At 36.6% G+C, this 26,758-nt stretch overlaps 1 protein-coding gene across 1 annotated transcript; it reads right to left on the reverse strand.

Moving 5' to 3' along the window:
* Positions 1 to 387: 387 nt before the first annotated feature.
* On the reverse strand, positions 388 to 26,425 carry LOC117237354 (ceramide kinase). Its single transcript, XM_033501209.1, has 8 exons — positions 26,081 to 26,425; positions 12,666 to 12,920; positions 8,107 to 8,300; positions 7,401 to 7,776; positions 3,383 to 3,535; positions 2,886 to 3,082; positions 2,461 to 2,630; positions 388 to 2,035 (listed from the first exon to the last, which is right to left on the reverse strand). Exons 1-8 carry the CDS (start codon positions 26,238 to 26,240, stop codon positions 1,960 to 1,962), a joined length of 1,581 nt encoding a protein of 526 aa, XP_033357100.1. The 5' UTR covers positions 26,241 to 26,425; the 3' UTR covers positions 388 to 1,959.
* Positions 26,426 to 26,758: the final 333 nt, after the last annotated feature.

A 26,758-nucleotide genomic window follows, 5' to 3' on the forward strand; every position in this document is an offset into this window, starting at 1 on the left:
AATTTAATAAAAAACATGCGTCACTGATGTCAACGTGTTAACAATATCCACATTGCTGACTACAAATGGTTCTTAGATCAAATATTCGAAACCTTATTCTGTTCACTCGCTTATGAACGCTAACCGTCCATATTATATGTATCATCATAATTATAAATAAAAAGAGGTAACTATCGAAACAACGCAACTGTGAATGCATCGACATACTAGTGCATTTCTCACGATAGTACGGTTGATGGATCGCACTAACACCGATCTTCACGAAGCTTATTTCCTACAATTAAATAAATAAATGAAAATACTTGTCCCGGTAAAGTAAATGCCGCTCTATTCTTCTTCGAAGTATTCTAAGCTTAACCACTAATAGCTATGATCCTCGTCTCATTTTCTCTACAGCTATAGATGCAGCTTTCTTAAAATCGTGCTCGTTTCACGAAAATACATGTGTTCTCTTTTTCTCTTTCTTTTTGTCTGTACAGGTAGTCAGCCACCTTGGGCTTCATAAAGAAAATATCGCTAGTCTAATGCTACCGACGACGAAACGTTTGGATCACAAAGATATCAGTTTAGTCAAAGTATCTTTGCACGTGTTTGGATGACCATTTGATGAAACGTTTAAACGTTGAACCTTGAAACATTTCTTACAGAATATAGTTATGTTAGAAAACTTTAAGAGGTTTTTGGAAAGTAAAAAAAAGATCGGTCATTCGTTGTTGGAAATTTAGAATTGTCATAGACGGCCAGAGTTGGAAAATTATCTGAAAATTGATCCAAATTAGTAAATTCCATTGAATTCTAAAGTTCAACTCGTCAAGAAACCAATTGACTATACTGATACCTTAAAGAGTTCCAAACAACGCTTCGTCGATTCTCTTACGATTTTCTTATTTTCTTCGATTGCGAACTCGATAGCACTTAAGTCACTTTTCTTCGTCTCTTTGGCTCGTCCTCCAGGTGAAAAATATATAATGGAGTCTTAAGGACGACGCTCGTACTATACACTCTAAACTTCTATCGAGTAAACTTAAGCGCCCTAATGGTAATATCTTTAGAAATCTCATTCAGAGAAAAGTCCATCCATGCACCGAATCTACGATAATCGCATCTCAAGTGTGTATGTGTGTGTATTTTAAGTACGAAAATGCGCAACCACTGCAACAACGTTGGGAAAAGACCGGAAAAACCGGTCTCCGTTATACAAAACTCTGTAAGTACAATTTATCGGCTGAGTCGCAGCGTAGTGGAGACATCCACGATGGAATGTTCGACGATTACAGGCTATAATTTAATAATAAGAAGGGAAAAGGGAAAAGGATTGGCCGAGTATCGCTGTGCAAACGTAAGGTCCCGTATTCTTCGTGGTCTTCATGGACGTTGACATCTTTCTTGGTGGTTTCAGACCTTGATTCGAAGAAATACCGGACAGATAGGCATAGCTGTGACACGTGTCGCACGGAGTATTCGGTAAAAAGCTCCGCTGTTAGTCGGACGCTCGAACAACGACGATGTCTTGTGAATTGCGACGTCATGGACTATTCAAGATATTCAATACTGCGTGTTTTGAATGTTTTCGAATTTCAAACTTCTTTCAACAAATTTCAAACTCTTCAATTTCCCCGTTACCAATTCTACGACTTTCATACATTGGTAAACTTTAAAGTATAGATTTAACGATATTCTTAGACAGTTTTTCTGTTTCACAACTACAAACGTTTCTTCGTAGTCGTGAAAAGATGTTATGGTATACCCAGTCATCTTTGGAGATGTGGTCGCCGTGCGGGACAATTATTCGTTGTCCTCGCGCGCCACGCGTCGATATCGCGATAACGATTAATTAGGGCAAGTCGAAGGAACTATGCGATTTGAATGCCATCGTGTTCGTTCGAAAACGCGCGTTTGTCGTTCTCTTACTTTAAGCAACGCAACGTTGGTGACCAGCAGATCGACTACTACTCGCCACTAACAGAAACAGGTCCGGCCGTGAACTGGTTCCTGGGCTCGTCTCGTGAATATGTTCACTAGTTGGCAGTGTACCCTGTCGATAAATCACAGTAGGTCAATTACAGTTGTTCACATTAATATTCGGACACAGCACTACCTCTGTATTTGTTGACTCGTGTAAGAGGGAATGATTCAAATATCATGTTATTTATTCCACGAAAATATGCATCTCTTATGCAAAGCAACAAATAGAGAGATGGTGATGTGCCCGAATATTAATCTCAGTAACTGTATACGTTATATAAAATTCTTCCCATAAAATAATCAAATAAGTCGTCCTACTCGTTTTATCTGTATTTTTTTATCCGAACGATACTGGTATTTTAAACGGAAATTAAAGGTCGATAAGGTATCAGAGATATCAAAGGTCAGCAATGAAAGGATAGTGGAAGCTTAGGTGTAAACCATCGAGGTGGAAGTGAGCATGAAGAGTCTGTAAATACACGAACGAGTGTTTACCTGATTTTCACATTGGAGCTATCGATCACCTCGCCGTCGCAGTTCCATACGCTCAGGCTCGAGTTCAGATAGCGGTTGCTAATCTCGCTACTAGACTGCATGTGCAGGGTAGGTAAGGTGCGGAACGTGAACTCCCTGGCTCTATACACCTCGACGAACGGCAGATCGTACTTGCAAAAGAAAACAGACCAGCTAGATCAATTCGAACGATCGTCGACACATTTTCTGATACTTCTGAAATAATTAGCAAACTGTAAATTGGATTTTTATTATTATAAATAATTATTATAAATAAGCGAATAAAAATAATTTAAATCTGGATTTCCCAGATAAACAATTTACATATAATCGTATGTTCATAGAGAAAATCAAGAATATACGTATATTCTTAAATTAATTAATAAATTTACAATTATTTCACATACCAAAGTCTTCTGTTTGCTGGACAACCTCAACAACATCCTGATATTGTTAAAAAGCGAGGTATGTCGGACGAGAATTACGTCTACGCAACCGTCTCCGACATGACAATGAGGGCTGAAACCCATGGGGCTCCTGGAGCAACCACAGGCGAGATTGACACCATTCACCATGAAGAATTTACCTCTGATAGTCAACCATCCTGAGGTAGATTCAAGATAAATTAAAGATAAAGATAAAGTACAAACAATATCAATAGTATCAAATAATAATAATTAGACTAGGGATTTCTATGCATTTCTACGTAATTTATTGTAAAAGTGCAAAAATGTGCAGAATGAATATAATATGCAAAAATATACGAAATATCTAAAGTATAATACTCTTCATACGTGGTGAAAAAAACAAATCCCTACTTAAGTGCTATTCGTTCAATTATGTTTATGACAATACAAATTTGCATAAAAATCGACAGTTTAATAATGGATAATAGACGACTAACTGGTTATTTCTTTATCTGGAATACTGTTGTGCATGTGTTGGAGGCACCTAGTGCAGTTTTTTATACATCTTGTACTGGTTGCTGGATGGCAAGGGTCCGATAGGAGCTGGATCTCACCTTCGTAACCTTTATTCGCGAGGATCTTCTTGAAACCTGAGTTAAATTCGAGGTATGTACTATATTATACATCTTTTTATAATTATTCAATAATTTTCAAGGAATATTAACATTATTCGGCATTAGGCAGATATGACGTTACAATAATGATGAGGGAAAAGATGTACCAGCGTGGAACACGGCGAAAGAAGAAAAAACGTGATTAAATATATATTACGGCATATATTGTAAGAAAATTATTGTTCAAGATTATGGAATGTACAATACTTCTTATTACTAATAAAGTATACAGTGCGTATTTATTTTAATTCCTCTCTTCTGTTAAGATAAAACCATCAAACAAAAAATACGCGAGGCAGAACAAACTTCATCAAATTCGGAACAAAAATGACGTGTGAGATTCCAGGAATTACGTTCTTTGTGCCACCTCCTCGGCTATCATATTCTCCTGATACCATTTTTCGATTTTAACAAGAGTTTGTTTTGAATAAGTGGAAAATCACAAGGAAAATATGACGTATGTACTTTCGACCGTTCGCGGGAAGACGCGATCTCGAAGAAGCGCGCCAACGGGAGTCGTAAATTCCCGTTACGATTTGAATAATCGATGCCACGAATCGTTCGATTCCTTATTTCGGCTAAGATAATAAGGGTGGTTGAATGAATATAACACTGATATTAACAGGTTAATATATATTTTCAAAGATCCAACAACTTCAATGTGATACAATGTTACGTATGTGGAATGACAAACTACGAATGAGTACGACCTGAGACTCTTTTCGTGTTGGCTACTGTGATGATGTATCTTCTGTCGATTGACTGTCTTCGATTTGGAGATTCTGCTGACTTGACTTCTGACTCCTTCTGTTCCTTGAACTGTGTTTTAACTCGAGCTGGTTTTAAACTGACTATTCGCTCTTATGTTATTACGGAGTGAAGCTCGGTATGGATGTGCCCTTTGAACGAAGAACGCGGATTCGTTGTTCACACTTTTCGTCAGGAAAGTGAGGGTGTAACGATCCGCGATGCCCATTAGTTATGACCCACGTTAATGAAGGAAGTATGAGGAGGAAACCTCCTACCAACGTGGCTCGTGGGTGACCTCGTTCATGGGAAAAACCAGCTTTTCCATAAGACAAATATTCGCTTTTCCCCTTAGGTAACTACCTGCCTTCTCCGTGATTTTTAAGAGCGAATAATAAACCCAAGAACAGTTTTAACCCCTTCACCTACCATTTTCATTCCAGAATTTTGGGCCGATTTACGTTTAGTCTGATCATCTACTGCGGGCTATGCCCGCAATATTTACGTTTGGCCCGATCATCGTACTACGGGCTACACCTGTAGTTGTAGGTTAAGGGGTTAAGTACCAGCCATAAGCAGAAAATACTTACAGGATTGAAGATTCCGCTAAAGATTCTGTTTATGGTGGTTCCTTAGGTTTATTGAGGGTTTGAATTACGGTGCGTGGGCCTTTGATAGTCAGACAATGAAGGATGACGCACGGAATGTCCCACGCGACGTAACAACGTACTCAACTGAATACGTTTAATACCTTTATTTCATTCTGACTTCTAGTAGATACATTGCTATATAGAATTTTACAAATATATAACAAATTTTTATAGTGTATAATATAAAAAATTCCTATCACGTATAATATAACACTATCTTCAAGTAGTTTCTTGCGGTAGTGTCCTTTACTGACGTTTCCTGTAATAAGGAACATATATGTATATATATTATGATACTATTTGAAAGTGAAACTAATCGTTACAATCACTTTATAAGATACAGTAAGAACATGTAGGAAATTAGTAATTGAAATAATATGCACAAATCTAGTATCTCCGATTAGTTATTAATATATCTAGAACTATCTTCTACTGAAACGTCCATACTTTACCACACAACTAATTAAATACATAACGAATACCAAATACTTACCTGCACGAACATTTGAATTTACTCCTATTTCTGCAATTTTTTACTTCCCCGCGAGAGTACGCGCTACGGCGCGCTCTCAACTAGCGCCATCTTTTTAAATTATTTCAACTTGCATCGCGTATTCGTAAAAATCTCTTAAAACACTTTCGCGAAGCGTTTCGTCTCGAGGCCTCTATATGATACTTGTCGTTCTCTTTCATCTTCTATATTTTTTTACGCATTCTTTTGATGCTTTGTCACTGACTACGTCAAAGAGACGTACACCCTCTCACCGGCCGATATAGGAATTTGTATAAGAGATGCTATCCGAGTGAAACACTATCTGTTCTCTGCCATATAGTTTCTCCCCACTCCCACGAACTCGCACGTGTTCCCGCAAAGCTAGAACAAATCTAGTTCACCAACCTTCCGGCTTAAAGAAACTCGTAAATCGTTCTACGGCCGTACATCCTACTTCCTACGCTCGCACTTTAAACTGCACGATATAAAATAACTATACTTTACAATTTCCTTCACTTATTGGCCTCGTTCCTACATCCCTCGCGGCTATAGTTTGCCTGTCATTAGCTGACAGCTTGTTACGACTTATAAAACTATCTTTACCGCTAAATGTATCCCTTACCCTCACAAACTTTGTTCTTTACTAGTTTGCGGTTCGACCTTCTTACCTTTATTTTTGGCCTTGGCATATACAACCTACCTTTAGCCTTGAAAAAATTAATCAAACCCTTATTTATTCCTTAGCCATTCCGTTCGATTTTCGTTCAACGTTTTGAAATAAAGAATATCTAGTATCGTATTAAATACATAAAAATATAATAAAATTACTAGAAGTATGAAAAACATTCATCAAATAAAAACAAATTGTAAATCACGCGCGTGAAAAATCGTTGTTGCTAGATTACGCTAGATCTAATCAAAAAGTCACGAACTCCACAAAATAATACTATACGAGACACAAAAAATCGTGTGATTCAATTAGAAAACGTTCAACCATAAAAATGGTCGAGAACATTTTAAACTAGCCAATTCTTTTCACTAAATTACATCAAACACAGTTACGTTAATATTTGGAGTATCTCTTGTCGTACTTATCGCATTGCATAAGAGGGGATGATTTAAATTTCAAATTATCTTATTTTCGTAGCACGCTAATATTCAGACACTCGTTTGCGTTCTCCAATCTTGCAATTCTTAGTAACAGGTCGAACTGCGAAATACATTTACTTTCGACAATTATTTCGTATAATTAACGTCAGAAAAAATTATCACCAATATTTTTCTAACACACCAGGAAGTTTAACGTGTCATGAAAAGGAAAAAGATGCTGGTTTCGATGAAAAACAAATTGTAATTTGCTATAGAGGAAACTATCGTGAAATTGCACAATCATGACTAAACTGCGGATTTATATGCATTTATAAGAAATCAGAAAGTGCAAAACTACACAAAATGCACGTAGTATAAAACAATATAAAAAATATCCAAAAAAGAAACAGTTAGTTTCTAAAGTATTTGGCAGATAAACCAATTTTCTATCGAGGTTCTATCTTCTAACTTATATACTCGAAAGTATGAAGTTGCATAAAAATCTGCAGTCTAAACACGAGTATTAATCGTAGCAAACATTATTAGACGTTATTTAAAAGAAAAGACGGAAATCACTTTTTCGTTAAAAATTTACTGCGCGATTAAACGTTATTATTAGGAACAGGTTACTTACGTATTTTCAAGCTACAGTAAATGACTCATATTTGCGTCGAATAAGCAACACAACATTTAAATTATGCTCTCTTATACAAAGCAATAAATACATGATACAGAGTCCATTACAAGTAACTGTATCAAGGATACGATGACAGTAAAAACCCCATACAACTATCACCAACACACAAATAGCTCAATAATAAAGCTTTATTCCTTTCTTTGAAGGAACAGATATTTTACTTACCGGAGTAATCGTATCTCTGGGGTCCCATCCAACGAAACTTTTCACTGTCCCGTATCACGTCGCCTAGATAGCCGTAACTGAGCATGCTGGCGTATAGCCTGAGCAACGACTGATCATTGTGCACGGAGGAGACGTCGAGGCCAGTGCTGTCGCCAAAAATGATATGTATCGTCGCCGTTTGCACATCGGTGGTTCCATGGAGGCTGTACGCGATCGTGTCGGTACTTCCGCTGGGTATCACTCCGATCGGAAGTCGAGGAGTCGGTAGATTCACTTCTGGATTATTCGGGTCGATTTGTCGATCCCTCGAGGTCCTCAGTACCAGGCCGTTGATCACCTCCGCGACAGTACCGTCTCCGCCGATGCATACTATCGCCTGGAACAAGTGAACAAGAGTGAAACATTTCTATATAAAAATGACTATTTTCGCTATTGCTTCAGGAAATTTCTATTTCTTGGAAATTTCTATACGATTTAAAACTTGTTGCGGAAATGAAAGAAAAATGAAAAAGAAAATTATGCAGGAAATAGAAGAAAAGTAGAAGATACTTTGTAGAAAAAATTTCTCCAAATACATTGAAAGGAAAAGCACGAAATTTGGTCGAAGGAATTCTAAAGATACGTAAGCGATAAAAGGAAAAGAAATTTTGCATCGGACGTTTCGTAGCCGTGAAGCTTTGAGAACGAAATGAAAAATGAAACTTACATGGAAGTCAGTAAAATCGACGCTTAAGAGGACATCACGAATATGGCCAACCCTCTCTGTAACTAGTATCTTCGCATCAATGCCAGCAATAGTCATTAGAGGCTGTACATCCTTCTCCCAAATCTTCAAACCCTTTTTCTTCCCTCCAAACGGGTTGATGAATAGTAAAATCTTCCTAGGACGATGGGTTAATCCTATAAACCAGTAATTTGCAATTCTCCGTTAAAATAGTTATGCAATCTTTGAAATAATTTATTTTTCCTGCAGTTGTGAATGTAACGGTCCACAGATTATTAAAAAGACTAAATTCGTTTATTCGTGAAGGATAATGTTTTTGAAGAAACGCAACGTAGCAAACAGGAAACCGGATCAATACAATGGCTACTGTTTCTCTCAACAAAGATAGACCAGAAAAAGATCGCGTCACACGCACGCCAAAGAACCACCCTGTTGTATTTCCGTTCTACCCACGTTTCCCCCAGAGAGAATATAGTTCGAAGGTGGCGTTTTGATTGATTGGAAAAAACGATAAGTTCGTTGCCACAGTATTAGGAATATTACGAGGTAGGCGTGCACGGATATCCACTCGTCGATTAGTTATCGTTTAACCCTCGATATTTCATTCTATGTACACAGATATACATAGCGAGTGTACTTAATTGAAGAACGCTTCATTAGGATAAAAACGTTTAAAATTCCGGAATTGTATTCGATTAAGTTTTTTGTAGAAAGATATCGCATAGATAAAATAAACATGTTTGAAAGATTACTAAGATTACTGAAAGATTGTTTATCATTCATTATTTATTAGATTGTAGATTTCTATGCATTCGTGAGAAATTTAAAAAAGATTAGAAGTGCACAGAAAGCTGATAATATGTAAAAATGTATAAAACGTCGAAAGTGTAGTACTTTTTGCGATATTTGATAGATAAAACAATCCATCTATATTTATAACTTGGTTGATTAAGCGGTTAATAATAATTAAAGATATATGTATATTTTAGTTTTTTTTTTACAAATACAAATTATGTGTATTTTAGGATAATTTTTTTCCGTTATTATTTAGTACGTGGGCTTGAAACGACTCCAGAAGAGATAAATCTCTAGTCCAGTGTAGACAATGAAGTGGAAAGTTGGAACTATCGACCTAGACCTTGAAGAATCATCGTTTGAGTTATTAATCGTGCACAGAACCGGTTTCTTCGGAATAATCGCCGTAAGATGTTTTATTTTCTGGAAACTCACGACGTGTTCTTAGACTTCGACGTTGCTTTTTCAATCCCTCCAAGGAAGCAATCCAAAGAGCATAACATACAGTATATGATTGTTAAGTAAATCATGACCGTTTCCGGCAAACATCATGGTTCTCTTCGACCTAGAAAGAAACGCTGAGATATTTTCATAACATCGGATTAATTTCTCGGGATGAATCGTGAAATGTAAAACACGAATTCACCGAACCAATACACCAAATAATCCTACTTCCCTAAGTCCATTTACAACAAGGAAATAACACGATTAACAGTAAATTCCAGAGAATTTCAATCAATTTCAAAGAATAAAGTTCGTAACATCTTTCTCTATTTCTTAATTTATGGTCTTTTAGCTTCCAAATGGCTCTAACGGTAAACAAATGAATTTGATTTTCTATCAAACCTCGACTCGAGTGAAAATGTAGTGGCAAATTAGAATTCTAAAGTTACGTTAGGTCGATCTTATGAACCCACGTAATCGTCGGAGCATCAATTTCATAGAAACTTCGAAACTTTTCCCGCAAGTATTTATCCTAAAGCTTGGGTGTGTAGATTGACCAACCCTTATCGGCCACTAACTATAAACGTAATATATACTCTGCGTAACGACAGACTAAAATTATCAATGGAGACACTTATTTCGAGCATCGTTATTAATAAATGCGAACACCATGCGAAACACCCACTCCGTGCGTCAATCGCCATTCCAGACGCTCTTCAAACATGCACCGGCTAAACTACAGCGACGTGAAAGGCGGTAGACTGAAAGAGCGGTTTGTTTAAGCTACAGAAACTGCACGTGTGTATCCTCCAGCTTTTTATCCGCTGAATGAGCATGACGTAAAAGCCTAAGAGGCGTAGATACGTGAGGGGAAAGAATCGTGGGCGCGAATAGGGAGTTTTATAAGGTGAAGTATCGTTCTGTGAGGTGTCGTGGCATGCTGATCGATAGAACAGCGACGCTTGCTGCGGTTTCTCTTCCTCTTCGCTTCCTGTTTCTACGGAGCTTCGATACGTTGACCGCCGTTTATTCAACTAATATGTAAAAATCGCGTTGACAATCAACGTCCTGAATTTCTTCTCGAATAAGCTTGGATTTTTTCATTACTTTAAGCTCGAATCTTTCGGTTCTACTATTGGATTGTTGGATTTTTATAGATTCGAACTCGTACGTCCTCCCGGACTAGATTCTCCAATTCGTCTGGCTAAGGTTCTCCGATACTTCTGAGCTTGATTCTTTTACTCTCTTCGGGAATAAAATGGAGTATCCATAAATAAAGCAAAATCGTCTAATTTCGTAGAAAAATATCATTAAAGGAAAATAATAGTAGTATATTGTTCGAGAGATAGAGATACGGAGGAATCTTTCTATTTTGAGTGCTTTTTGAGAAGAATTGAAATTACGCTAAAGCGGGTATACATTTTGCAACGTAGAATACAATATCCTTGTATTCCTCATAAAAAACGATATACGAAAGGAACAAGGAATCGCGATGTATAAAGAAAGACGAATGTTTAATTACTATAAATTTTTTCCAATTGTTAATTATTATCATTTTAATGATATTTTAACGATGATCCCCACAAGAAACAAAGTCACTCAAAGTCAGAGTACGAAATAACGAAACCGAAAATGCCTGTTGCAATAAATTTACAGATCGTTTTACAACTACATACAAATCAACTCCAAGTATTGGATGACTGATCACTACAACTGTAGGAAATCACTGGCAATCTTTGTTCCCCGGCTTTATTTTTTTGTTCTTTGCAAGCCAGCAAAAAGCATGCCTTAATTACGCAGCCTTGATCCGTAACCAACGACCTAGTTCCAGCATATGCCGTGTTTAATCCTTTCTACTCGTTCGCGGGGAAACGCAACACCGTACACAAGAATAAACGTTGAGCAAAAACATATGATGTTTCGCAAATTATTTCGTAAATGTTGGAAAACGTTATTTCATTTTCTTTCTATCTAGCTACATTCTTAAAGGGCGTGCTCATAATAATCGATACGATTTCAATTCTAGTTTAAGTTTATCTCTCTCTCTCTCTCTCTTTCTCTCTCTCGCTCACTCACTCACTCTCTACTAGTTCAATTATTTAAGCAACGCGCGACGACTATCTCCACGATTCGGATATAGAAAAGAAACAATAGCGCATGCGAGCAGCACGGTTCAACTTTCACCTACTTTTCCCTTTATTTCGTATCTTCGCACGCGATATTATTAGCACAGCCGATCGATCACGTGTAGTTAACACTGGAACTATCGAAGCTAGCAAAATGACAAATTTCCAGTTCTATTTTCTTAAAATTACTAAAAGCATATATGTAGGTATTTTAGACAAAATTAATATTGTTTTTTACTTAGATGAAAACGTAATTACACAGATCTATTGATTTTAAATGACACCATTTGAATTACAATGATTCGTACATAGAATATTTAGATAGGTATTTGCAGACTGGTAGTTCTAGTCTTAAGGATTTTCCCATTCTCGGTTCTCTTTCCTGTTTTCCCCTTTTCCTTCCACAATTTATAATCGAGCCACCATGCTTGCATAAGTTATTAGCGAGGATGAGGTAGCTATAGGGATTCCACGAAATCTCACCTCGTTACTCTTCGACTTCATTGTAAGAAAATCTATTTTCAGAGTCGGGATAATTAGCAGTCAATTACCGTGTCGTGTAGCGACTCTACTGAACCGAACAACGATTCGTGCAACAGTTTTGCTTACTAGTCAGCCGACTGGTTAACTCGCGACAAATAAGATCTCTTCGAATTATGTCGAGTTTGCGGTAATCTAAACCTGGACAACTCGCCAATCTTTTCTTGCTCGAATCGGAAAAATGAACACGCCAACTGTCACGATGGTTCTCGATGACCCATATTGTTTTACTAAATTTCTTAGAATAATTAGTATGAGAGAAATTTCGTGGACTGAAGAATAATGTGTATTTTAACGATTTGAATGATCTTTACATAATATCTTCGAAGATAAAATATGCAAATATAATATTTCGCAAAAATTAAATATTACAATGTATTGGGTTGGCAACTGGATTTTGTCATTAGGTGATAATCCACAATCACTTAGTTGCCAACCCAATAGTATATTTGAATCGATTGAGGTTCCAGGCCAAATCAGATATTATGCAAAAATCGCGTGGCAGTCAACGTGTTAACAAAGGCTTCGATATTTCAATTACAGAAAATTGCACGTTACGGAAAATACCAAGCGATATCTCACGATAAGAGAATTGATCGATAAACTAACAAGGAATGAAGAAAGACTGAAGCTCACCCATGAGGTAATTTCGGATGGTTTTAACCCAGGAGGCAACTTGCCTAGGGTCGGTGTGGCTCATGGTCACGCTGTGATGGCTCCATTTATTCTTTGGTCCACGTACAGCGTAGTGGAGAATGAAATTCGTTGGGCAGACGGTGGGCGAGGTAGGCGATGTTGGAGGCGGTTGTTTCTCCTTTAGATTCACCCCATGTATCCAATCATCCCCGTAACGAACGGCGAGCACGTCAGTCATCGGTAGTGTCCATCTCGCTGAAAATATAAGAAGTGTTCGTGTCGAGTCGATACAAGTAGCTTTGAAAACAAATCCCTTCACTGTCCTATCCTTTTTGCCAATTTACGAATTCTCGTGTAACTTATTTTGCCATTTAGCCGCGTTAATTGGGAAAGTATTCGTAATTTTTTTCGTATTAATTGAGAAATGATTTTGTAATTGAATTACAAAATGAATTTTTAAAGTTGATAAGAGTATTCCGAGGGAGGAAAGCTTCCGATATTTTATTCCTTTTAACTTTGGAATGGCAAAGGGGTATGGCTTGAATTGATAAATCTTGAATAGAGAAAATAATCGACTAAACTAAAGACGATCAATATTCGTCAATTTATTTGTTCTAATTTGTCAATTCGTTAATTCTAAATTCAACGATTACAACTGTCGCTTTTTCTATGTATTCGTTCCAAGGTTATATAATAGATCAAAACGAAAACGACTACGCGACGAAAGTACGTACTCGGCTAGAAACAAAGAGAGTCGGTTTACCGGTTCTCTGATAGATGCCGTTTAATATTGCAACGAAGTGACAAGAACAAAACTACATAGACCATTCAAACCGTACGATCGTTTTGCATAATTGAACGTGGCGATCTAGCGCTACTTCTTCATCCACGAAATATATACACTTTGAAATCTAATCGATAATCGCTATCGAATAAAGAAAAGAGGAAAGAAAGCGTGCAGCGATCGATCAAACGGAACTCTAGAATCTAGACAATTTGATCAACCACCGTGACCACGTTTTCGTTTAAAACCTGAATTACAAGGTGTAATTTTATGGATTTTATTTTCACCGTGATTATCTTACTTTTCTCGTCAGAGATTTACAAAATGATCAAACAAAAAACTTTTAGGCACCTATTTGCGTCGTACGAAACTTGATCAAGGCAACGCGAAGTAACAAAGATTACCCCAGACAAGATAACCGAAAGACGAAAGATATTCGACTACGATGTCCGTACAAGAGAACCGACAGACACGATCGACAGTCCATGAAAACGATAAAATATCGTGAAGCGCACGAAAGGAAGTCGATAGGGCGTTCTCTTGTGATTTCAGTGCGATTTTTATGGATTATCTAAATATCCTTTGCAAAAAATTCGGCCGATGAATTTAAACTCTTGTGAAAATTTTCGATAGAAAATCGAAGCGGTTCCAGTATTACATTTTTATCACAGAATTAATATCTATTCTTCATCGAGTCGTTTCATATTTTTTTTTTAATACTTGTAATATTCGCTTTGCTAAATAAAATGTTTAATTTACTTATAATTCTCAATGAGAATTGATTGTAAAAAGTGTACCAAATAAGAAAAAAAAATAAAATGTTTGCGAATTTACTGCCGATTAACTTCTGTAAACTTTCATGAAAATTTTTCCCGAAAGAAATGAAAAAATATTTATAAAAATTTATTTAATATTAATAATACTAATAAAATTAATTGTTAAATTATATCAATATACATTAATTGTTAATATTCGTCCGTAAACCTTTGCAAACTTCTGTCGTGTCTCTTGAAAAAATTAATATAAAATAATAGTATCATCGTCGGGCTCGATTGTTCCATATGACACAAGAATTCCGCTAACTTTATGAAACCGCGAATTTCTTTCAACCGACCTAAATGTGACTATCGACAAACGGGACAGCTGTCGTTCAAAATGACGATGTTATATTATGCATGTATACATAATCGACGACAAAAGCACAGGAATGAACTTAAAGTAAGTAGATAGCGAAATTACGCAAAAGATAACGCGTTGCAATAACCATAGTCATAGTGTATCCGTCTTAGCCGAGTTTCAATATTCTTTGAACTCTGGTCTGGACGATTGTAAAAAATTCATAGATAGATAGAAATAGAAGGACAAAATATTTCCTAAATCGTTTGTGACTTGTTAGAAATTTGTCTCTATTGAAAATAAAGGAAAAGAAGAAATTGGAGTTAAAAATAGCAGAGGGAAGGAATTTCGAGAGTTCGAATATTTCAAAAACTCGCTATTTTTTAAAGCAGCTATTATACCCAAGTCTCGCAGGATCGATTTACGATGTTTTTGCAAGTTTCGAAATTCAATTGTCTAATCGATTGTTAAATCAATCGAGCACAGAGTAGAACGACTCAAAATATTCGATATTTGAAATTTTGTAAAAAATTCTGCACGAACAATAATCCCGCGGAATATTCCACAGGTTTTTCGTAAAATAATATTGCTGAAAAATGTTCTTATAATATTTCCATGAAATATCCTTATCCTAGAATAGGAAACAATGTTTTTACAATGTTTTCAACTCACAATGATTTATTAATGTCAAGAGATTGTCGGGGCACATATTTGTTCAAGAATCCGATTCTTTTGTCAATATTTTCATTCAGATATATAATAAAATTAGAAAATTATATAGATATATAATATTTATTTTTTACTTTTCCTTGTCAATTCACGTGACTACAGATATTAAATATTTTGTCGGCCAACTTGATCGTCTGCTTGATTTAAAAGTTACCTGTTTATTATCGTATCGCTTTTTCTTCTCGCTTATTGATAAAGCTATTGTAATAACGAGATATCGTAGTAAAATATTGCAATAACGATAAATAATCACGATACTATTACGTTATTTTATAGATGGACTAAGATTTTAAATAAATCTTTCAATTAGTAGGATTTACTGTCACTATGTGATATATATGTGAATGACTGAAGAAGCAGAGGTTTCAAGTCCTCTGTAATTGGAGCCTTAATTAGAATTCTGCAGATTGTGCCGAGATACGAAATCTGGAATCGCATTGAAGGGAAATTGAGAATTTCCTTTTACTATCGCGAATGATAGAATGAAACTTTGCTATAAAAAAAATTACGAAACCACATTAAAAAATAAAATGGTATCATAGAAAATAAATATGCTTGAATATATAATGAAAAATAAAACATCGTTTCATATATAATAAAATAGAATCTTGTTATAACAATTGACAAGGTCTTTCAGCTACGCCTACGTCTTCCTAATAATCTGTTAATCCTCGTATTGTGAACGTACGCAGAGTTGTAAATATAAATCTGCGCTAAAAATATGATGCACATGGCCTATTCGACGGATGATCTAGCGAGAGTATCTTGCACTTTTCCAGCGACACTCGTATCGATTCGTTCCACTTCTCCGCATAGCTTATCGTATATTTACATATACCAGTCGTTGGTTACATACTTCAATATTTTCTATTTGATCCAAAACCCAACAAATCGCCCCTTTTATCTTTCTCCTCTAAATTGTTTCTTATATATCTTACGTCATTTTATTAGCCTTTTTTTATCGTTTTATTATTTTGCTTTTCTAAATCCACACATACATCGTTTCCTAGCCACGATAAACAGACAAATAAATAAACAATACAATCATGTATCAGATACATGAGTAAAAAAAAATGTTGCTACATAATAGCGAGAAAACATTTGGATTTATTTAATTCTTATGAAAACCATTAGAAGAGCCATTTCATCTATTCTATCGATTCGAAATAGTACTCGAGAAGTATGTAATGACTAAAGGATGTGTAATTGATGAGGGCCATCCTATGCCATCAGAAATAGGAAGAGCTTTTCAAACATCGATGTACATAAACGTAATACGAAACGGGGAAGGCAACAAGCACGTAATTCGCTAACAATTAATGGTTCGCTCCGCCCGATCGAAACGGTTTGCACAAACAATTTATCCAGCCAGTTAGGTACGAAATCGTGGAGAGTGTAAAAAATTCCGCGGAATTTTCATACCCGCCCACGTATCGGGTCGAAACTCGTGATCTAGTGGCTGTTAGGAGTCGCAGAGGCTGCGACTCTGACCCAGAAACGTATCGAGCCTTTGTTCCAGTGGTTGAAGGGCTTTCCACGCGAAGGTCGTGCCAACAGAAATTACCTTTTCGAAAGGGAACGTCGAGAGAATATAGATTGAAGCGGAAGTTCGATAAGATGGCAAACGAAGATCGCGAAACGACTTTGTCAAGTGGAAAAACAAACTCGAAAATAAATGCACGGCCAACGAGACAAGGTCGACGAGTAGCTACCCGAAACGACGAAGATCTTTTAAAACCGGATTTTTCATTTGTATTCGCCTCTCATCGTTCGTGCGATTCGTGAAAGAATTTGGACGAAAAACGAACTTTGTTCTCCACAACGAAATAGCCATCCAAATAGATAGACAGCACATAGCTGGATTAGCGACGAACGCGATAATTATCAAAACTGCATAATCATGTATCTTAACGAGGGGCGTAATTGCAAATGCACGTGCACTGCTTCATAGGTTTTTGTTCCTTAGCTACGAGAAACGAGATGGAAACTCGTCATATTCTAAGCAAAAACAGAACGAACAGAAAAAGTTGGAGCGAGAAATCACGAGCGTTATACGAGCGATAATGTATTTCGTATTCGTCGAAATTAGGTTAAAAATGATTCGAATATTCTTGACTAGCTTAATTATATACAATATTTTCAATGGCACCTTATCATTGTGTCTATAGTATATTTTATATATATAACCCTATTAACAAGCAGGAATTGTATCCACGATGATCGCGAAAGGGATGCCGAGAAAACTTTTCGGAAAATCGTAGCTCGATTTCCACAGGAGCTCGAAGTCCACGATATTTCGTATTGAAGGCACGCCGTGTTATTCACGGTCGAGCCTTGATTGCAGTTGTCGGGGGGAATCCGTAATTCCTCCGGGCCGCTCGTTCGCTGCAGCCTGAATTTGTTCAGGTAAATTTAGGCAGCGTCGGTCGTTCACATCGATCTCCAGTCAAAAACCTTGCTGCCAACCGAAGAGGCTGCGGAAGGTCGCCACTCTTCACCAAACGGTGAAACCTTTCGCTTCTCTCACGTTCGCTTGGAGCCACGTGACGCTATTATTCTCTAATCGCTTCCTGGTCTCTAATGGCTCATACAGATACGTCCAACGATTTAGTCGAGTGGCGAGTAATTTAGTAACTTACTGTGCACGTTTAAACTTTCCCTACCACTCGCTATTAAACCGACCAAACTAAACGAAAATAAATGTTAACATCTTGCTGTAAGAAGTGTCAATATCATATTTTTGCAACAATGAGTTAAGCTCCATATCGAGTTTTTAAACAATTGTATATTCTATATAAAAGACGACAATTTCAAATTCTATCTAGAAATGGCTACAACGACATTCGTACACGCCTACGTCGACATTTTTCATAAAATAAACTTTCTGCGAAAGATACCTAGGTCAACATGAAAAACACAAATAGCGTAAGCTTTAATTCTTTTTTTCTGTGTTGGAGAAGAAATTTGAAACAGCAGAAACTGCTGTAACTCTTGTTAACATATCTTTAAGCGATTTAATACCTCAACTTTTTATAAATACTGACATTGATACTTCTTGCACCAAGCTACAGATATATTTTGATACATCTGCAACTCATTTATGCTAATCCCGGACACTTTCTATGCTCCCAGCTGGCTGCTGAAGCCAGCAAAACTCTCATAGAAAGAAGACTAAAAAGAAAACACCCCACTGACCTCATTAAAGAAGTAAAATAGACAAATTCGAAGATGGTATCCCTCTGAGGGTAACCATCCACATGTTATTTAGCAATTAAATTAGAAAAATTTACCAAATGTCCAGCTGGACAAATTGTAAAGTACAAATTAAATAATAAAAAAAAACTTTCTATGCTCTAAACATTTTTTCTTTCTATACTCTAAATCATTTGGATAGTGATATCCTACTGGACAAATTGTAAAATGTAAATAAATAAATAATAAAAAAAAAATTTGGATAGTAGTAAGTGGCTGTTGCTCATCACGCGACTAAATCACTGAAAGTGTGTTGATGATGAGCCTTTAGACAGTGTTTTCTTTCTTCTTCGATCGAGTTTCTTAAACCGAATTATCCAATGGCGAAAAAATTCTAATGTTCTTCGGAATTTTTCGTCGAGTCGCGCCAATCGATGGGAAAACGAAAATTCGCGAAAAAGAAAGACTAAATAATTGAACTACTTTCCAAAGTAATCCAAGGTCGAGTGACTGCGCGAGTGATTGGCGAAAAAAAGATAGGCGGCAGCTCTTGATCGTGCGATTACATCAGTTCCGCGGTAGGGTCAAAGAAACAAAAAATGGTACGCAAACGTAAATTCTGTGACAGCGGGTCTTAATTAAATCGTTTCGCAATAAACACATGCTGCAACCTGCAATCGTGACACGCTGTTTTTGCTTGGTTTATATAAGCGACGACCCAGGAAGTCAGTAGACAAAAAGAAGGAACAGAATGATAACAATTAAACTCTACTTTTACTGTCTTTTTGTTGTGCCACAAAGTAAATTAAAAAATTAAACGTCCGTGAATTTCTTGGAAATTATACGAATCGAGCTATCGATTACAACGAATCGTCGGTCGTAGTCCTATTTAAAACTAAGGGTCTTGTTCCACATTGGAAACAATTATAAATGTTTGCGGATTTATTTATACAATAGCCTTCTTCTTGTTTCCATTTCTATCAATATCGTTGTAACAGCGCCGTTTATTTCCACCGTATATGCGTTTAAATATATTACAATCGCTCGATATAATAATCATCATACTTTTATTACCACAAGTGCTATTTCATTTATTCCTTCCGTGCGATAAAGAGCAGTATCGTGAAAAGTGCAGAATGATGAACCACCATAATTATCAACGACATATTTAAAGCCATAATTATTAAAGATGCACGGAATGCACAGAAAATGCAAAAATATATAAATTATCCAAAGTACAGTACTCGGTATAATATTTAGCATTCTCTGCCTAAATTCCATTTTTTTAAGTATCTTCGTAGAAATATGACTTTGTATACATATCAGCCTACTTATAGTACTATTTTATCGTTTTACGCCTTGCGGATCCCATACAGTGATCACAAACAGAACGATTAAGTAGCAAATAAAAAACAAATAACATATGGAATAGGCAAGAAATTCCGTGACGCGCGCGCAAAAAAAAGTAGTAGTTAACGGAACGACGATCGACATCGGAAATATGGCAGAAATGGTATGCGCAGCCACGTCATCAAGATAATTGAGCCGTGTGCCAAAACATCGTTGTACTTGGTCGTCGAAGAGGATGCGAATCAATACGACTGGAAAATCTTCAGGATGGATAACGAGGTCGGGCAATTTTTCTCTTTTTCTTTTACTTCCTACCATCTGCAAAAATACTTTGGCCGGAGAAGAGAAATTACGTAAACGAAACACCCGCATAAATTACGCTAAAGCCATATACACGCTGCGGAACACGTACCTATTCCGCTATATCGGTGTAATATGCAACAAATTGCAAGTTTCACTTTTGCATGTCTCGCGTTTATATAATACATTCCGTTGCATTTCTCGATTCGACGCAACTCTTAAAATCGATATAATGGAACAGAGGCTCGAATCTTCCCACTTATCCTGTCGCGATCCTCCACTTTTTTACGTTTCAATTTTGCTCTCACTTTAGCAAGCGAAAGACATTTGCAATGTTGTAGGAAGATGTTTAACAGGGAATTGCATAAACCAACGAGAATTCCTTTTATACGTTGGTCAAACTTGAAATATTTTCAGACATTAGAAAAATACAGTTGGGTGGAAAATGATCTAACGGTGTAGGGTTAAGGACAAATCAGGAATTTTTATACGGTACAATTATTCTAATTTTTATCCTAATCCTGCAAGATTTAATCGATAGTGTTGATGACAGTTTATTTTAAAAGGAAAGGACTGGGAGCGAAGAGATGAAAATGTATTGGTTATGCAATTATCAATTATGTTCTAGCATCGGCATTGACTCAACTATATACGTCTTAATTACAGTAACTAAAATTCGATTAACTACGATTGACATCACGTGTTTGTCTGTCTCCGAAGAATCGTTTCGCTGCACATTTTATCGAGCAATTTATAAACATTGTGAGCCTTAAAATTCCGTAAGTCGACTTGCACCAAATATGTCGTTACAACACTCGTACATCGTTGAACATGATTTCGACACAATAGATACCGATAAAATCCAAAACATTCTTTCAGAAACATTTTAACGAAACGTTGTATTGGGTTGGCAACTAAGTGATTGTGGATTTTGTCCCAATCCAATATCTTCTTACTTTCCCCGTGACATCGTTAACGATACGCGTTAATCTTATTCCGGAAGCAAAACGCTACAAATACTTTTAGTTGGAACGAAGATGGGAGAAGTGAAACAGGTAACCGGTTGAATTGCTAGAATCGAGGAGAATGCGGCCAACGTGTGGTTTGACCTTAACGGGTTGGACCGATAACGTGGATAGAATTCGATTCGAAAGAATCAAAGTGGAATGCGTTTATACGAATTTGCGTTCGACCACGGTGAATCGTTTGGGGATCGTGACCACGGTTATATCGGTACCGATCGAATTTTACCGTAACGAGTCGACAAAATTCCCATTGGATCTATTCGAATCGCAGCTATTCGAATTAAGATGATGGAGAATTTATTGAATTTGCAAATTATCGAGATCGATGCTTCTCGAATTTATGAACGGCGGTGATTCATCGAATTTGTGCAGGTCATCGAGATCGAAATTCGTGGAATTGCAAGAGACGAAGAAAATTTTAACGAAGGCAATCGAACAACGATAGAGACAAAGCGGAAAGAGAGCAAAAAAGAAAGAGATAATAATCGTATGCAAATAGGAAGCGCTGTATACTAGCATCACCGTACGCGAACAGAATACCAAATGGGAAGAACGTTGTGAGGAGCGCTAATTTATTTCATCTTCGATACTTCTCTGGCCTGTGTTCTTACACGCGTAACCGCGCTTCAACTCAATTACCTTTTTCATCTCGCATTCTGTTTTTCACCAACAGCTCAAAAGCAGTAATAGGGTAGACAGAACATACCACAAAACATACCACAGCTATCGAAACAATAACTTTTTTATTATAACACTCTGAACAGTCACTCTGTTTGATTCGTACAATAAATTTTACTGCTATATCTAAAGTTCAATTCTTTACCTTGTTTGTGAAACGTTCGAACTGCGACGCGACGAGATTGTCACGTAAAATTAATGATAAAAAAAGGAGTAGCTAAGAATAACTTAACTTGACTGTGCTTTTATAATTTTGTAGGCTTTATTCACGAAAATGATTAAGTATAATATTACGATGAAGTAGCGAAGTTAAAATAGTTGTTCAAATCACGGCCAAACTACACAAGACTCAAGACTCAAGACTAAAAAGGACTCTTCTTGGTCGAATGCTTGCAGTTTTTATATGTTGCGTTTACAGGTATTGAGTGGCAAGGAGCGGATCCTAATTGCTTTACGTAATGGGGAAAATGTAAAAGTCAGATCAAAGCCTAAGAGATCGCTGTCAGGTAGTACGGGATGACGTGGATTTGGGTATGGTCGTCACAAAATCACCGGTGATCTGTCAATTTCGCGATTTCTTGTATCTCCTACGTGACAACGTTAACGTTTTACCGATCCTATACACTCCCAGAGCATCCGAATCTACGCAAAGTATAATCTTATCTCACATCTTATCTTACATCGTAATATCTTGCATAAAATAGAAATAAGAGTCCCAGTATAAAATTCTTTCGTGTAATTTATAAAAAATATAACAGATAGGAACGTTGAAAGAGAGAAAGAAACAACTCATCGAGATAAGAAACAGACGAAGAAAAAAACGATTATACGTTGAATATCGTAGTAGAGATTAGAGATCAAGGTATACAAGAAAGATCAAGGTTGGATCGTGAGAGGTGTAAAGAAGACCTGTCGAGATTCGCGCGATTTTCTTTAATATTCAGCGTCCACACGAATACACGGAAACGGGACTATGTGTAAACAAGACTCAAGGACGCGCCTTCTCTACATGTGTCGCTGTCTATGAAGTGGACGCCAATCGCCGAAAATCTATCGATATTCCGTGCTTATGCGCGATACACGTTGAGTTATCTGTTAATTTTTTACAACGCTATGCAACTTGGATATTACATACAACTTCGTGCAAAAGTGAGACAGTACGGAATCAGTTTATTGAAATATTATTTGTAAAAATTTCTTAAAAGACTTCCTGTTGAGAAATTGAAAAAAAAAAGAAATTATTATATTATAAAATTCTGTATTTTAATGTCTAATGATAATATTTAAAAATGTTAATATTTATATTTTAAATATTATATTATAAGATTAATTTAACCCGTTCTTTAACAAACAAACGAACGTCCTGTAAAATTATCAAAACAAGTTTCTTCTTGTTCGTCGTTATTACTAATCCGAATGATCGAATTAATTATCAATAAATTGATATACTGAATAATATCTGTAAAAGATTATTGTCTCAATGTCATGTGTCACGCTTATCAGCCGTCGCATGTTTTAGAATCAGAATGAGACTTTGTTACAAAACAACAATGTGATACAACGTGATCGGACAAGCTGTACCTATCGTACCTATCGATCGTTTCGTGAACAACTCGAGAGTGCAATCAATTGGTCCGCTACTTGTGGTTTTGACTGGTCCTTGACTCAATCTTCGATCAATTGTTAATAATTTCATCCGAACTCGTGTTGGTTCGACGAATAAACTTCTCATAAAATTATTTGAAAACTCGATACCTCGGATTGATAAAAGGATATTACAGTTTTATTAAACAATGTTATTAATTTCATTAAAGTATTTTAAATCTCTATTATTAAAATATTTTGAAAGACCACTCGGTTCGTTGATAACGATCAATTCCTTAGCGATATGTTTCAAGTAGAAAACATTTCATTTCTAGCGATGAATATTCTACTAACCTAATATTCATCCAAGTGTTGCTCCGCGCTGCTAGTACGGATAATAACAACGACAATATTCCCTGATAAAGATAAACTGCAATACGACCTGTAGCGACGCTCGAAAGTAAACTTTCCAACGGTTTCTGTCCCGTAGCTCGCTATACAAAGACCCTATTCTTCGGACAAGATGATTGCTAGATGTCACAAGATTGCAAAATGATACATCCTCGCAGAATATTTTCAGCTAGCCTAAGGAATTTAGCTAAGGTTTTCCAAAGGGACAAATAGTCTGTGACGGCACTCAACAGCAAATACCACCACTCGACACTAACTAGTGTCGGACGACGGCAGCGTAGCAGTTAGCGCCTTAGGTTACGAACGTTCGGAACCCCGGGTTCTCGAATCCCAGCGACCGGAGTCCGATTTTTCTTCCATGCATCTAAATTGGAAAAAAATAGCAGTCCCCCATCAGCGACATCTACAACCAGCGCTACAATTATCACGGACAACACAATACACCTCAAGTCTTTTTCTTAACAGTCCTTAACAGGACTCGGGACTCAGCCACTACGGGATGCTTGCCGCTAGCAACTTTTTCTCAAGAGTGGTTAGCATCCTTTTCCAGCCACCAACACAAAATTAGCCAATTAACAGCGACGTCTATTTCCCTCACTTTCCGAACCAAGGCTGCTTTCCTCAACGAATCCGATGATCTCGTATCCTTAGACGCACCCCATCATAGTTTTTCTATGCAGCATCATCGTGAAAGTCAGTCGTTAGACGCCTGTCCGAATTGATGGCTGGTAGTTAGCAGTAATAATTGATCCGAGCTTCTCGACGTTTTAGGCAATCATCATCCGAACTTGTATCCGTACATCGAAACGCATCGACCCGAGTTCGAACTTGTAATCGCGAACCGATAATAGTAACCGCGAGTTCTATGCATAAGTGTACACATAGAATATATGTTAATAAATATTTATTGTTAAATATATTCGAGTGTTTCTTCAGTACTTATCACGACCTACCCACCCTCAGACCGTTCATTATCAACAACTGATGTATAATAAAAAAAAAAAGAACAACGTTTCTATAAACACCAGAATCGTTGTGGTCCCATTAACAGCTTCCGGAAAAGTTACGAGTCGCACGATTCCATCGCAGAACCGTAAATTCGCTCCTCATTTCCTATTATCCTATTCACGTCTATTCAAATCCTCCAAGATAAAAAAACGATAAAAATAATCGGTCAATTCTTGGAAAATAGTGGAATTATAGGGAAATGAATTTCTCAGCGGAAGGGATAAATTCAAATAAGGCGCGTTGAGCTTCTTGAGAATTGCAATCTAATGGGACGAAACTCGAAACGTACGAACTACGATATCTATGATTAAGTGAACGATCCAATATTCGATATTTCGGTTCGAGATAGTAAATGCCATTTCAAAGATAATCAAGAAATGTTGAACACATACTAGAAATATTTTTCGAGGATAAATATTATAATTAAATGTTTTAGAGAATGATAACAGACTAAAAATGATTGGAAGAAAGATGTATTTTAAATGGCAATTTATACCTTTCATTGATACACAAGAAATAATTTATAAGGAACTAATGAATAATATCAACATCAATATACCAGTATATCAATATACCAAATATCAGTATCAAAACATTACAGAGAATAACAATCTTACAATTTAAACCATGAGAAAATTAGATAGGAAGTTATTGCAAGATTCTAAAGATTAAGAATAAATTATCGATGATTTTTTAGATTTATCTCGTCTTTCATAAGTGTCTTAATATTTATAAAGGGCGATGTATATATATGTATATTATGTATATATATATGTATATATATGTATATGCATGTTTATATATATATGTTCTGGCAGATAAAATTGAGAAAATTTAGTCCGAGTCTTGCGCACGATACCGTACTCTCTAGGGTAACAACAACAAGGCATTAAAGCGCAGGCGATAAAATCGTCCTAACCGTGTCTACTGCTTCTTTGTCTTCATTTCATAAAAACAACCATCAGACAATTTTCGCTAAAATATGAACAATTATACAATTTCATATTCTCGTGAATATAATTAAAGAGACAGGATCCAAATAGAGATCTATATTTTCCCTACTAAATGTTACGACTATATTTACTTTGGACATTTCATATATTTTTGCACATTACATGTATTCTGTAGTCACAGTCTAATTATCACATACTCACAACGAGTCTTTCTCGATGTATTCTCAAAGATTATTCGATTAATCGACGATAAAATCCTCACATGTGAATTTTAATTGTACTTACTATATGGAGGTTTCTCCGTTTCCCAGATGAGAGTGCCACGATGAAAGTAGACTCTGCACCGTTTCTTTTTTACCACAAACGTATTCAGGAGGACAGTCCTGGAGGACTGGTCTGTGATCTCCTGCATCATACTGACGGCTGGTTTTGACTGCCTTTCCATAAGTAACTCGTTCAACAATAAGATCGTAGGGAAGTCATCTTTACGTCGATTGATTTGTTATACGCGAGAAGATCGACGCGGAAATCGAAAACAACGCTTACGAATGGAACACGAACAGAGAAAATTCTTTACAATCCTACTCGCTCGTTAGCTGGAGCACAACTACGGTGCACGATCGACTCAATGAGATTCGTGTCAAATCGTACGCGATCGACTTTCATGACCACTAGCGCCTCCAACCAACAGTTGCCGTAATTATGAAAACAAAACTCGCTCTCACTCGGTTATCGACTTCTCTTCAACCATGTTTTCTCATGTGGGTTGAAGCCTAGCTTTCTGGGATAGAAAATAGATCTAGCGGCTTATTAGACTTTGGGTGACACAAATAGACATATTAAACTAGGAATAGATCAAAACCTGTACTGCATTAGTGTACCCATATATGTACATATATATGTATCTCATCGGTGTATGCATACGCATACAGAAAGAAAATTTCCTTTCTGATATATATATAT

Source organism: Bombus vosnesenskii, unplaced genomic scaffold (genome assembly GCF_011952255.1).
Source record: "Bombus vosnesenskii isolate JDL3184/JDL3185 unplaced genomic scaffold, Bvos_JDL3184-5_v1.1 scf7180000013370, whole genome shotgun sequence".
In the NCBI taxonomy this organism is placed as follows: Eukaryota; Metazoa; Arthropoda; class Insecta; order Hymenoptera; family Apidae; genus Bombus; species Bombus vosnesenskii.